General features: G+C 38.8%; 1 protein-coding gene across 1 annotated transcript; it reads left to right on the forward strand.

Moving 5' to 3' along the window:
• The first annotated feature begins 93 nt into the window (after positions 1-93).
• On the forward strand, positions 94-13,280 carry LOC124999954 (tetraspanin-8-like). The gene is made up of 8 exons (XM_047575206.1): positions 94-290; positions 9,076-9,138; positions 9,250-9,369; positions 10,303-10,377; positions 10,485-10,580; positions 11,720-11,836; positions 12,086-12,169; positions 12,247-13,280. The coding sequence occupies exons 1-8, from the start codon at positions 234-236 to the stop codon at positions 12,325-12,327; spliced, it is 693 nt and encodes a 230-aa protein (XP_047431162.1). The 5' UTR covers positions 94-233; the 3' UTR covers positions 12,328-13,280.
• The last annotated feature ends 1,279 nt before the right edge of the window (positions 13,281-14,559 follow it).

The raw sequence follows: 14,559 nt of genomic DNA on the forward strand, positions 1-14,559 counted from the left end.
GGAGGAGGAGGAGGAGGAGGAGGAGGAGGAGGAACCAGGGGAGGGAGGACGGAGCGGGGGGAGGAGAACAGTGACTAACAGAGAGTGAGGAAACAGGTAGAACGGGCCGGTCTATTTACTGGCCTCAGGGACGTCGCCCTTTATTTATCCGGTGTCGGCCGAGACAGCGAGTCGAGAGGTAGAAGTTACAGAGTGAAGAAGAAGAAGAAGAAGAAAGAGAAGAAGAAACCACCATGGCTGTGAACAGATGCGTCAAATTCCTGCTGTTCTTCTTTAATCTGCTTTTCTGGGTGAGTCCAGTTTAATTAATGAGATTTTAACTTGATTCGTTGGGATTTGTTACGTTTTAAAATGATCTGAACAGTTTAGACACTATGCACCAAGTTTAAAAGAAGAGTTTCTGTATAAACTGATTTATTTCATAGTTTTGTTTTGTTTTTTTGTTTTTTGTGATAGATTTATGTGTTAAACTGTTTCCAGGGGCTGAGGTCAAGCTTTCAAAAATGGAAGTGTTAATAGTTTATAGTTTGATCATGAATGAGCAGAAGATAAATCTGAATCTGTTTTAACTCTTTTTTAATCTGCTTAGTTTTCCATCTTTTTACGGTTCCATGTGTTTGTGAGTGAGTTGAGGCGTTGATGTAGAACAGGTTGTGTCGGCTCTCCCTCCCTCCACAAACATTTGTTGAGTTTCAGGGCGTGGCGCCGTCGGCCGCTCCACGCAATCGTCTTATCTGCAGATCTGGGGCCTCGTTTCAGTCCTCCGCCCTCGACCCAGACACGGTGCAGTTTGTGGCGCGTTCATTCATTGGTTGATCTGCAGCTCCGACACAAACTCGATTGTCCTTTTTGTTGCGCGTTGGTTGAACCGTGTCGTACAAACACGTTCGCTTTGTGTCTGGAGTTTTCTGTTTGCTCTGTTGATCCACGGTCAGCAGCTAAAAGCACAACCAGCTGATTTATTTATAACCCGCATTTAAAAAAGCTGATGGAGAAGAGTCAAACACACTCAAAGAAAAGGAAAATACTGGAGTAGAAAGGTCATTTTAAGACGGATGGGAACATTCAACCCACCAGTCCTGGGCTCTGGGACGCCCCCTAGCTGGGAACCCCGGTTCTAACCTCATTAAATTAACGAGGTTTAATGTTAAAACCATTGGTTTGCCTGTCTTGACGTAGCCTGGAAGGTAACCCGATTTCTGAAAGTTATCCTTGATTCTCTCTGTTGGGAACCAATCAGATTGTTTGGGGGCGGGGCTTAAATAATAGCACGTACATGCGTCCAGTAGATGTGGAGGTGTTGGTTTTTACTCTGTATCGGTTTAAACGTCCCAAAATGAAATCTGAAATGAAGTTGCGTCAGATGAAACGGTTTCATGAATGATGACGAGCTGTTTTTATTTCACTTATCTCTGGAGATTTCACTTCCCTCCTCTTGTTACCACTATTCTTCCCATTAAATATATCATTTTTAGGACCTTACCCCCCCACTCATAAAACTAAACAAGTCGCATATTATTTCTGTAGAGAAGCTCAAAGACGTTGTGAACTATCTGAAGATGGAAAAGATTTAGGTAACAAAGGTAACTCTTGTAAATTTAATCAGAATTTAGGTGTTTTGTAAATTACTTAAATTCCTTGTAAAATCTGCCTGTGGACTAATTTAATTTATTGTTTTTATTTATTTTGCACTTTTTCTACATTTATTTATTTCATCCATCTGCATTAAATTTTATTCTGTACAGATACATGTTAAGAACTTTGGTATTTTTCCAAACAAAGGGCTTAAAACACATATTTATGAGGATTGTTTTGTGAGTCCCGTCATAAAAACAGAATTAAAAAAAATTACATAAAAGACGGGACTTTTGTTGTCAGTCTGACTAAATCCTCCTGGTTTCAGAGATCGTTCTTTACCTGCCTCCTGGTTTTCTTTCAGACTTTTATCTTTGTCCTGTTTACAGTGAGCTGAGGTTATTTTTGTCCTCCACTCACGCTCCCAGAAACCATGTTAAATCGATGCTAACGTGATTCCAGCCTCTCAGTGGATGTGATTGTGTTTACCTAATGACGGCGAGGGCGGAGTAGCTTTCTTTATTTATTTACTGTAAGTCCAATTTACTCTAGTTTCTCCTTTTTATTTATTTTTTATTTTTTTGTAAACTCGTGTTTCCGCTGTAGCTTTTAATTGCTAAGTGATGCTTCTGCAGAAACACAGTGAGCTCTGCTTCAGGAAACATGGACGTATTGTTTTTTTTTTTTTTTTTTTTTAATTCCATTTTGACTTTTATCTTCTTGTTTTCGTCCATTGGACTAAAACTCTGCAAAGACCAACAGCGTGTACACAGTGAACACTCCATGGGCGGAGAGAGAAGGGAAATAACCAATTATCTGCGACTATCTGTCTCTGTACATTAACGGCCACTGGCTCATACAGGTCATTAATTATGTAGGAAGAGGAAATAGAGGCTCCAAGCAGAGGGAATGTTTTCATGGACAGTAACTGAATTTGCTTCCGTGGAAACATTAGGCAAATTTAGAGAAAACTGGCACGAGCCTGTTTTTAAAACTAGACTGTGATACTGTGAATGTTGTTGGAAACAAATTAGATGATTTTCCACTGGACAGCAAAACAAAAACCCAAGAGACATTAAAAAGAAAATTAGTTCACATGAAGCTCAGAGTCCATGGATGCAGGCGCCGCCATCTTGTGAATTCACACAAGTTAAAGATTAATAACACATAAAATAATAAAACGTATTTTTAATATTTAACAGCAATTTATGGACTTGGACTTTGTAAATACCAACTACAGATTGTTGACTTTTTTCTTTTTTTTTACACAGAGCTAACGTGGGGTGCTGGTTTAGCTAGCTAGTTAATTCTCCTAAACTAAAGATAAAGTTAAACAGCGACGTTTGCTCAGATTCTTGAGGTCAGTTCTTTAACAGCAAGTTCCTACGAGATCGCTGCGCTTATGTTGTCTTAGCTAAGAACAATGCTAGCTTGCTGAGGTTGTCAATCGCAACCGTTTTTATATTGTTAAATAGCTGAAACGTAATTTCTCTGAAGAATCTGAATTAAAACATCTGAAAACATATATTTAAAAGACTGTTTGACGTGGATTTCAGTTCCATCCACTAACATGGGAGTGGGCGGGGCTTATGTGATGTAAACTACCACCAGCCACCAGGGGGAGCTCCACATATTCTGGCTTTATATTTGGAGGAGCTGCCATGGCGTCCATTTTATTTACAATCTAGGAGACGCACACATCAACAGCTACAGATAAAAGACAACCAGGAAGTGTCATAAAACTACAACTAAAATGGCTACAGATGACCTGTTTGCCTTGTTCTCTATAATCTTTACATAATCTTATATGTTCCTTAAATCACAAGAATGAATCTGTACGTAGGAGTGTTTTTTGTTTGGTTTTTTCCTAAGGCCACAATAATTAGAAAATTGGCGCCAGTGTCTTTATGATGCTCCCGAACTAATTAAGATCTAATTAAAGATGTAAACATCAAACACCAACCCACTAGAAATGACTTCATCTTTTCCCATTGAGTCACATAGACTCTGTGGAGGCTCTGAGGCTCCGTGATCACTGGCTGTGATTTTGTGTGGTAGTTGTATGACGAGTTGTGTCTCAGTTTCACAATAGCTCATTACTACTGTGTTAGCAAGCACCTGTGAGTCAACGCTGAGGAATGAAACTCCGTCTTTACTTTGACCGACAAGATCTTTAACCAGTTGTGACTTCATGGTGGAAGCTACTGAGAATTTTAATGTTTAATTCATACGTAAGATTATATGCACATGTTTAATGGGCACAAAGGTGAAGAGGAACACAACAAAACTTTAATCCAGATTATCTTTGAACTGGTTTAAAACTGTGAACCAGTTAATTCTGGTCGTGTGTAACTTCACTGTAATCTAAAATAAATCAGTTGTACCCAACAGTAGAAGGTTGATTAATAGATCTGTAATTAGATCGATGTGATCCTGATTAACTGCAACTAACTGAGATCTTGTTCAGACCTGATCCACATTAATTTGATTCTCATTTATTCTACAAATTTACTTTGCGCATCATTTCTACAAGTGATGTGTTATTTTCTTCTCCTTTTTTGCCCCCCCCCCACATATTGTTATCCCCTAAAATAAATACAAATTAAAAATAAAATAAATAATTAAAATAAAATAATATAAAACAAAACAAAAAAATAAGTAAAATTTGTTAAAATTAGTAAAAAATAAAATAATTCCAATTGACAGAAATCCAAATTAACTTCCATCAATTCTGATCACATGTGAATAATCTTATTAGTTTAAATCCTCATTGACTCTTATGCTGATCAGATCTGACCCTGTTCTGGACGTTTTTTCTTTTTCTCGCTTCGATCCTGTTCAGACATTGTCTGATAACATATAATCCAAATCTGATTTAATTACTGAATAATCCAGAATAACTTGAACCCAAATTAACTTCAGTCAGCTTTAAACCTGTTCACACTGTCGTCTTCATTGGTTTTAATCTCGATTCAATTCTTTTCTCTTGGGTTTATTCCCGTTAAAAAATAACTTTATCCCAGTTTCTAGTTGTTGTCCTGATCATAGTTGTCGTTGTGACGTTGTGTAGCTGGGTGTGCGTTTGTTTTTTAGACCTACATAGCTCTGCTGTCATTTAATTAATCTGCAGATTTTCTCAGATACGACTCGATGATAAAACAAACATCTCTGAATGGAAACTATTCTCTGAATGTTTGTGAGGTGCATAACCTGTAACCGTGGGCAACCGTTAAAGAAAACCATGAGCTTTGTGTCGCTGTGTTTTGTAAATAAACATCATGTGGGCGGAGTCACGTTGGGCGGTCGACTGTAAAACGAGGACGTTTCTCATCATCAAACATCGTCATTTGTTATTTTATGTTTTGTTTGAATTCCTCAGATGTTTTGACCCATTTTATTTTTTAGAATAATCTATTTATGAATTCTTTAAAACATGAGTCAGTGAACAAATACAAATAAAACAAAATACAACTGAAGCTGATCTAGGACCCACATCACTACTTGGCTTTTAATAAACGAATATGATTCTTTCATCTTCTACTTGATATTTGATAACGCATTGATCCTGATTAACTGATTAACTGTGGTCCTGTTCAGATATAAACCTGAATTATTCCAAATCAGATGCAAACAATCCTGGTTAAATATGATCATGTATTACATCTTGCTCCAATAAAATTTAATCCAGACCAAAGTTTATCTTGAACAAATCTAATCGTAATTGACAGTAATTTAAGTCAGATGCAATTCCAATTAAGTAGATTTAATTGGAACAACTTGATCTAATCTACATCACATATAATCCTCATCAACTGCAACCTAATCCTATTTAACTCTGATTCTGTTCAAATCTAATCCTGATTAACTGTAATCCAAATCAAACCTAATCCTGATTAACCCTAATCCAAATGAAATCTAATCCTGATTAACTGTAATCCATGTGGTTGAACTGAGATTCTATTCAAATCTAAAAATCTAATCTGGATTAGCTGTAATACAAATCAAATATAATCCTGTTTAACTCTTGATTCTGTTCAAATCTAATCTGGATTAACTGTAATACTAATCAAATCTTGTTTAACTCTGATTCTGTCCTTGTCTTGTGCCACTAAATCTCATTTCATTTTCAACAAATATAATCCTCAACAATCCAGATTAGTTTCCTTCCAGAGTCTGATTCGTAGTTTGGTTTGAGACACAAAGCGATGATTTAAAGCTGGTGTTTTAGGCCTGAAGCTGAATAACTGAAGGAGCGGTTACTCTGGTTTGTCTGGTCCGGGTTGTCTTTGTGTTTGGAGGAATTCAGGGTGCGGCGCTATGTATGTATGTATACATACGTACGCCGCTACGTTTGTGCCTCCATTGAAATCACAAGTCGTCTTTGTCAAGTCTGTTTCCGTTGGTTCGGAATCAAATTCACCATGTCTTTTTGAGTTTTGATTTAGAGCTTCTTCACTTTGGTAAAAAAGTGTTAAAACATAACTGGAAGTTCAATTTCTCTGTCTGAAATGTTTAATTGTGACAAACATGCAATAAAATGATGAATCTGGAAGGATCCCATCACTCTCTAAGACAAAGTGAAACCAAACACACTCTTGTTTTTCCGGCCGCGGGCCTGCACGATGAAATATTGATGGAAGATAATTGCCCGGCAGCTGTGCGTCTAATTGTGTTGAACAGGACACATTATCACTTATCGGCTCTAAAGTGCAGAGATGAGCTGCAGCTTGTTCACCCCAGGGAGTCCTCCACCAGGATCTACTCTGAAGAGCCTCATCCACTGTTTGGCTCAAACCGAGCGATTTACAGATATTCTGTTACACTCTTATCAGTCGCGATGCAAAGAGAAACGTCCATTATGCTCAACGCTAGGAGGGATTTCTGGTCTGGTTTTTATATCTCTCTGGGTGTTTTAAGGTTGACTGATACGTGCTGAAAGTCAATGACGGCACATATGGAAACACATTTGAAGGTAATGAAATCTGTGAAGGTTCTCAATCATCACTCACTTAAACTGGACATGTTGAGGTTATAGAAGACGTTTCATCTGAGAAGCTTCTTCAGTTCTAAGAGTCCGGAGGGAAGTTCGAGGTTTAAATGAGAAACTCTGCGGGTAAAGAACATCAGAAACTGGTGCAACTAATTTCTGTCTGTGATGTGGTCGTTTGTTGGTGTCACCACAGTGAAACCTACTGAATAACTGCATAAAAAAGTCATTAAGGTTTTAGTCAGAAAAAGTCTGAGGTGGATAAAACCCTTAAGAAACTTGAAGGACCGGAATCTGGTTCAACTAATTTCCATTAACGGCTGAATACTGACCTGTTTTTGAACACATGACGTCACATTTAAAGGTCATTTCCCTCCGTAGTCGTCACATCTAAAGCCACAAATAACAATTAATATATAACAGCAACTAGAACAGCAGCAGAAGTAGATTACAGCTAAATACTATAAGACATCAGAGGCAACAGTAGAGAACTGTAACAGAGCTGAGACACTTTCATTCACAATTTTTAAGAGATTTAAACATTTTCAAAACACAAGAATTGGACAGTGACGTAAAGAAGTGTGTGGTTTTCTGGTAAATACCTTAATGGATTTTTTTATGCAGCATTTTATTCTGTTCACTGTTCTTAGTTAGCTAGAACTTAGCTAGAACTTAGCTAGAACTCGTTATTTAAACGTCAACCTCTGTCCAGTCCCTTCGACCTGAAGAAGCTGCTCAGATGAGACGTCTTCTCTAAACTCTCTCTGGGTGATTAAATCTATGTTATTGACCTGGATACGTGTTGCAGCGTTTCAGACAAAAGAAACTACAGAGACTTTTGTGCTTGGTGATTGAAGCATGAACACAAACTACTGTCAACCGTACAAACAAAAACAAGAAAAAAGAAAAACCTCGGCGAATGTTAAAGGAAAACATGAGCTTTGTGTCGCTGTGTTTTGTAAATAAACATCATGTGGGCGGGGTCACGTTGGGCGGTCGACTGTAAAACGAGGACGTTTCTCATCATCAAACATCCTCATTTGTTATTTTATGTTTTGTTTGAATTCCTCAGATGTTTTGACCCATTTTATTTTTGGAATGATCTATTTATGAATTCTTTAAAACATGAGTCAGTGAACAAATACAAATAAAACAAAATACAACTGAGCTGATCTAGGACCAACATCACTACTTGGCTTTTAATAAACGAATATGATTCTTTCATCTTCTACTTGATATTTGACGGATGTTTATAAATATGCAATAAATTGTGCTCCAACGCAATGATCCTGATTAACTGATTAACTGTGGTCCTGTTCAGATATAAACCTGAATTATTCCAAATCAGATGCAAACAATCCTGGTTAAATATGATCGTGATTTACGTGAAGATGTAATATAATCAGGACTAACTGTAATCTGAATCCAAATCTGGTGCAATCCTCATTAAACGCAACCTAATCCTAATTCATTTGAATCCGGTTCAAATCTAAACCAGTTTCCAGTTTAATCCTTATTATGCGACCTAATCCGGATTAGTCCCAGTCCTGTTCAGATCTTGCCCCAATAAAATTTAATCCAGACCAAAGTTTATCTGACTGATGTCCGTTGTCTGCTAGCGTTAGCGTTAGCCTTTTCACATATATTGCCGTAGTGCTTTAGTTGTATTTCAGGACTGACAGGTCATAGTAGTGTAGTGTAGTAGTGTAGTGTAGTCAAATGTGTTGCAACGACCCACTGGACTCGTCACCTGTCCTCTAGGAGGCGTCCATGTTGAACCAGTCGGTTCATCCCCTACTTCAGAGTTATTTAGTGCAAACCAACGCTATCAACTATTTTCAATTAAAAGAAGTTTGACTTGATTCATTTCCAGTCAGTCAAGGACATATTTTACTTCATGTGTAACTGTGATGATCTAAGCCGCTCTTGTTAGTATTTTGCATTCCTAGCTGTGGTTACATCTCTCTGGCGTTTCACAAATTATTGATTTTTAACAATTCTGATGACAAACCATCAAAAAAACCAAAAAAAAAAAACGAAGTTAGATCATAAATATGTAATGTGAACAGTCAGAAAGAGAGTAGGTAGAAGTAAAACTGATCTTCCTCTTTGTCACTCGTTTATAAATGAATAAAGCTTCAAATGAGTCGGATGAAAACTGAGAAAAATTCGTACCCTTATCCTGATTTACTAAAACCCCAGAATTTAAGACTTGAACTTGTCTTCTTCCATTTATCTCCTGAAGATCTTTTTTTTATTATTTATTTTTAAATTGATTTAAATTTGTGTTTTGTTTCAACCCAAACTCATTCCACAGATCCACCCCCACATAATAATAATAATAATAATAATAATAATAATAATAACGACATCTGTCTCGTGTACGTTAGCTCATCTCGTATACGTTAGCTTATCTTTCGTACGTTAGCTCATACATCCACCAGATGTCGCCACCTTCACATCAGTAAAGTTCAGGTTGTTTCTCATTTTAATTGAATCTGTCTGTCTCTCAGCTGAGTGGTTGCATCATCTTGGGCGTCTCCATCTACCTGAAAGTCGAAAAGGGTGGAAACAAGGTACGTTTAACAGTTTCTGTAAATTAGCCCGGACCCGCCGTCCTGCTGTGAACATCAGCGGAGGAACTTTCCTTCCTAAGCCCACGAGTCTTGTTTGCCTTTTGTCTCCAGATTACTAATGAAGCGTTTCCTGCTGTCGACCTGATGATCGCCATCGGAGTGATCATCATGCTGCTCGGGTTCCTGGGTTGCTGTGGAGCCATCAGAGAGAACCGCTGTATGCTGCTGTTGGTAAGAATCTAGACGATAGTCCAGGAACTAACAGATAGTCCAGGAACTAGTGGGTAGTCCAGGAACTAGTGGGTTGTCCAGGAACTAGTGGGTAGTCCAGGAACTAGTGGGTTGTCCAGGAACTAGTGGGTTGTCCAGGAACTAACGGAAAGTCCAGGAACTATAAGATAGTCCAGAAACTAGTGGGTTGTCCAGAAACTATAGGATAGTTCAGAAACTAACTGAAAGTCAAGGAACTATAAGATAGTCCAGGAACTATAAGATAGTCCAGGAACTAGTGGGTTGTCCAGAAACTATAGGACAGTTCAGAAACTAACGGAAAGTCCAGGAACTAACAGATAGTCCAGGAACTATACAATAGTCCAGAAACTAGAGGTTTTTCCAAGAATTAGCAGATAGTCCAGGAACTAGTGGGTAGTCCAGGAACTAGTGGGTTGTCCAGGAACTAGTGGGTAGTCCAGGAACTAGTGGGTTGTCCAGGAACTAGTGGGTTGTCCAGGAACTAACGGAAAGTCCAGGAACTATAAGATAGTCCAGAAACTAGTGGGTTGTCCAGAAACTATAGGATAGTTCAGAAACTAACTGAAAGTCAAGGAACTATAAGATAGTCCAGGAACTATAAGATAGTCCAGGAACTAGTGGGTTGTCCAGAAACTATAGGACAGTTCAGAAACTAACGGAAAGTCCGGGAACTATATGATGTTTCGACACTTGCCCGTGTGGACAATGATTCTCAGAATGAAGACACAGCTGATGTGTCAATCATGGGGAAGTTCCTGGCTGCTATGAGGGCAGATGACCACTAGATGTCACTACTGGTGGAACCTCAGACCTCAGACTGGTCGTCTTTAACTGTTCCGTCATTGTTTTTGGGGACAGTTTTGAGATCAAAGTGTTGAGAAGTAACTCTTCGTTCCCTCTGTGTTCCCTCAGTTCTTCATCAGCCTCCTCATCATCTTCGTCCTCCTGCTGGCGGCCGGTATCCTGGGAGCTGTGGAGGAGCAGAAGGTAAGGAGGAAGGAGGAAGGAGGAAGGAGGTGACGTCAGCTCAGCCGATGGAGGATCAAGCTTCACATTTGGTCGTTGATTTGTTTTTGGTTTTTTGTGTTTTGTAGGTGGATGATTGGATGAAGGAGAGACTGCAGAAATTACTTCCTCTGTCAGACCAGAAGCCAGAAATCAGGGAGGAACTGGAGAAGCTGCAGAAGGAGGTAACGGCGTCAATCACCTGCCAGGGAGGAGTCACCACCTCAACTAAAACACCAACTAATCACACACACACTTCAAACAAAGTCAACCTCATTCAGCACATCTGTCCTCTCAGTCAGCCTGTAGTTACCCTACGTCACCACCAGAGGGCGGACAAGCATCAGACCTTCCCAGTGTCAACACATTCACAGATGAAGCACAGAAATGTAGAGAAACAGAAACAGAGCTGGAATGAAAAGAAGCACAGAGCAACTGATTCGGGAGAGGACGACTCTGTAGCTTCCTAGCCTCCCAGCTAATAGTAGCTCTACCTAGCCTCCCAGCTAATAGTAGCTCTACCTAGCCTCCCAGCTAATAGTAGCTCTACATAGCCTCCCAGCTAATAGTAGCTCTACATAGCCTGCCAGCTAATAGTAGCTCTACCTAGCCTCCCAGCTAATAGTAGCTCTACCTAGCCTCCCAGCTAATGTCAAGAATCATTTATTGTCATTCTGTGAGGATATAATGGTAGCTCCTGGCTTAAGTCGTACAAATGTGAAAACATTAGAATAAATGGAGTTGTACAAATATATACATATAAGTATATACTATTACTATTAGCCTCCCATATTATATAGCTTTCTAATCTCTTAGCTAATAGTAGCTCTTCCTATCCTCCCAGCTGATAGTAGCTTTTGCTAATTTCCTAGCCTCCTAGCTAATAGTAGCTCTTCCTATCCTCCCAGCTAATAGTAGCTTTTGCTAACTTCCTAGCCTCCCAGCTAATAGTAGCTTTTGCTAACTTCCTAGCCTCCTAGCTAATAGTAGCTCTTCCTAGATTCCCAGCTAATAGTAGCTTTTGCTAACTTCCTAGCCTCCTAGCTAATAGTAGCTCTTCCTAGATTCCCAGCTAATAGTAGCTTTTGCTAACTTCCTAGCCTCCCAGCTAATAGTAGCTCTTCCTAGCCTCCTAGCTGATAGTAGCTATTGCTAGCCTGGAACAAGGCCGTTAAATAAGGACAGAAAGTGGATTTTCCAGGTCGGATGTTGATATCAGGTCTGAACCTTTGGTGTCACGTTGTTTTTTCTGCAACGCTAACTACGAACGTTTTAAAACTTTATCATGATTATCATTATTTTAAACTCTTTTCTGCGTCTGCAGCTCAAATGTTGTGGTATAGTGAACGGACCAGGAGACTGGGAGAAGATCCCCGACTCCTGTCGCTGCAACAGGACCGACACATCAGACGAGTGCAGCTCGTCTAGCGTCTACTCCACGGTGAGAACACAACGCGACAAACACCAGCTACATCTGGGTCCATCTGAAGCTTCTCTGCAGCATTAAAAGAGACTAAGACCATGAATGAGCTCCACAATGTTCATCAACACTATTCAGCTGACTTCGGCTAAATAAAAATGTTTTTTTTGTCTTTGCAAAAAGGCTGGAATGAAACAAGGATTAAAAACTAGCCTGGTGTCCCTGTGATAATGTATTTATTTATTTATGTATCCTGATCTTTTCCTGCAGAGCTGCTCCACCCGAATCATCGAGCTGATGAAGAGCAACATGGAGGTGGTTCTGGGCATCGCCTTCGCCGTCGCCATCCTCCTGGTCAGCCTCACACACCCGCCGACATATTCACACAAAAGTCCAGGTTCAAATCTGAAACATTTTCCTTCTCTCTGCAGATTTTCGGGATGGTCTTCTCCATGATGCTCTACTGCCAGATCAGCAGGAAGGACGGCGGCACCACCTCCACCAACGCCTGACCTCACCTCAGTGCTACAAGCCAGTAACACTGTCCATGTACGGAGTCCTGACAGGGTCATAAATAGAGCAAATGTTTGGTATTATTATTATGATTATTAAAGTAAAAATGTGCTTTAATGTGAAATAGTCAAAAACAGAAATAAAGCGAGCAGGTGTAAAAGTAACAAATCATATTTTTTTTTCTGCATGTGAAATAAAACAGATTCATTTACCCGTGAATGAAAATATTTTCCCGAAATACGAGAGTTTTCTTTTGACTTTGCAAATTAAAAAATAAATGGCTTTCATGTTCATGTTTGGCCAAACATAATATAAAATGAAAAGAGCGCTTCATATACATACGGAAATCATGGGATGTATTTTCAAAAAGATAAAAATAATAAATTATGGGAATAAGGAATCCCATTAACCCCCCAACCAAAATAAGTGAAATAAAGTAAATATTTAAATTTAATTTCATTAGCAGCTATCACAAAAATATTTAAATATATATATATTTCAAATCTTTTTTCCCATTTTATTTGTAAATAAAATATCTTTGGTGTCGTTTTTCCTGTCATTGTATCTAACCTCATGTCATATGTAGTTTTGAGAATTTGAGCCTCTGTGTTCACATCCCAACATCTAGAATCATTACATATAAAGAGAATAAGCTTTGAATAATTTTAAAATTATTTAAATGATTTTAAAATTATTATTTTGGGGGAGTTTTTGCCAGAATTGTCTCATATTTTATCAGGGATTGTTTTTGTGTTTTTATCTTTGTTTTTTTGTTTTGTTTTGTCTGTTTTTTTTCTGTCTCGATAGAACAGATTTCCATATTCTTCTGTGACCTAAAATAAAATTAATATTATCTCATAAAATAATATTTTATTTTATGAGACATTTTACTCTTCAGGAAACTTTCCTCTGAATTTTCTTTCTTTTTTTTTTTTTTTTTTTTGAAATATTTCCAATAATAAATTTGGTGTCTATTACGAGGCAAATAGAGAAGATTATTAAAAAATAAACAAATAAAAATAAAGCATGCAGCTGTTCAACGTTTTAATTAATGAATTAATGAGCTGCTCTGTGTCGTTTCATTTTAAAAATTCAGACGAAAGTTTCCTTGAAATTATCAGAAAAACAGGAAAAAGTAAAAAGATGGAAAATATTGAGTTGAAACAATAAAAGATGAAGGAAACGAGCCTCCATTCATTCTCCTCCTCCTCTTACACCTGCTCCTCCTCCTTTGCTTCTCATTTCTCCTCTCTTTTCTCCTCTTTGGTCTTTTCCTTCTCCTCCACCCCATTTCTCTCCTTACTCCTCCTCTTCCTATCCTCCTATTTTCTCCTCATCTTTTCTCTCCATCTTCTCCTCTTTTTCCACCTGCTCCTCCTCCTTTGCCTCCTATTTATCCTCCTTTTTCTCCCCTTCTTCCTCCTTTCTGCATCTTTTCCCCATTTTCCACCTGTTGTTCCTCTTTTGTCTCCCATTTATCTTCCCTTCCTCCTCCTCCTCCTCCTCCTCCTCCCCAGAGCGTCTTTACATTCTTTAACCCGTTGAAGCGTAAACAGACGTATCGGAGGAGAACTGCTCCCCCCGGAGGCCGACGTGGACACGTGGAGGCCGTGGGAGGCGTTAATCCTTCCGCTCCTCCTGAAGGAGGCGCAGGCGTCGGTTTATCGTCATCCCTCCGTTTATTCGAATGTGTCTGCTGGGAGTTGAGAGGAGGAGCAGGAGCATAAACAGACGTCGTCCAATCAGAGGAGTCGACCCCGGCAGATATTTTTAGCCTGGAGTCAACACAGATTCCTTTCTGCTTCTAGCCCACCATCCTCCCCCACCTCCTCCCTTCAAAGCTGCTGTTTATGGAGCCGTAAATTCTCCAACATACTCACTCCCTCCATGAGAGGTTATTAGTTTATTTAGTTTATTATTATAAAAGCTTGGTAATGGAAACGCCTACGTTTTTAAAAAACCTCTCAAACATCTAAAGCTGAAACACTTTTACACAAAAAGTTTGTTTTGGCATTTTTTGGCACTGAGGGTTTAAGAGAATTATGGGATATCAAGTAAAGGCGAGACTTTACCAAACACCTTCCAATGGAAACACGAATAAAGAGCAAATGTACTTTATCAAAATTTCACAAATATTAATTTTGTGGGAAGAAAAATTGAAACCCAGCTTCTTACTTTTTTTCTGTTTTGTTGTTCAGGTTTTATGTGTTCTTGTGTTGTGGGAATTAGTT

The sequence above is a fragment of the Mugil cephalus genome, chromosome 22 (genome assembly GCF_022458985.1).
Source record: "Mugil cephalus isolate CIBA_MC_2020 chromosome 22, CIBA_Mcephalus_1.1, whole genome shotgun sequence".
Lineage (NCBI taxonomy): Eukaryota > Metazoa > Chordata > Actinopteri > Mugiliformes > Mugilidae > Mugil > Mugil cephalus.

Coding starts and splice junctions, on each gene's coding strand:
- LOC124999954 (XM_047575206.1), top strand. CDS start 234: ATGGCTGTGAACAGATGCGTCAAATTCCTGCTGTTCTTCTTTAATCTG. Junction 10,378..10,484: donor GAGCTGTGGAGGAGCAGAAG/GTAAGGAGGAAG, acceptor TGTGTTTTGTAG/GTGGATGATTGGATGAAGGA. Junction 10,581..11,719: donor TGGAGAAGCTGCAGAAGGAG/GTAACGGCGTCA, acceptor CTGCGTCTGCAG/CTCAAATGTTGTGGTATAGT.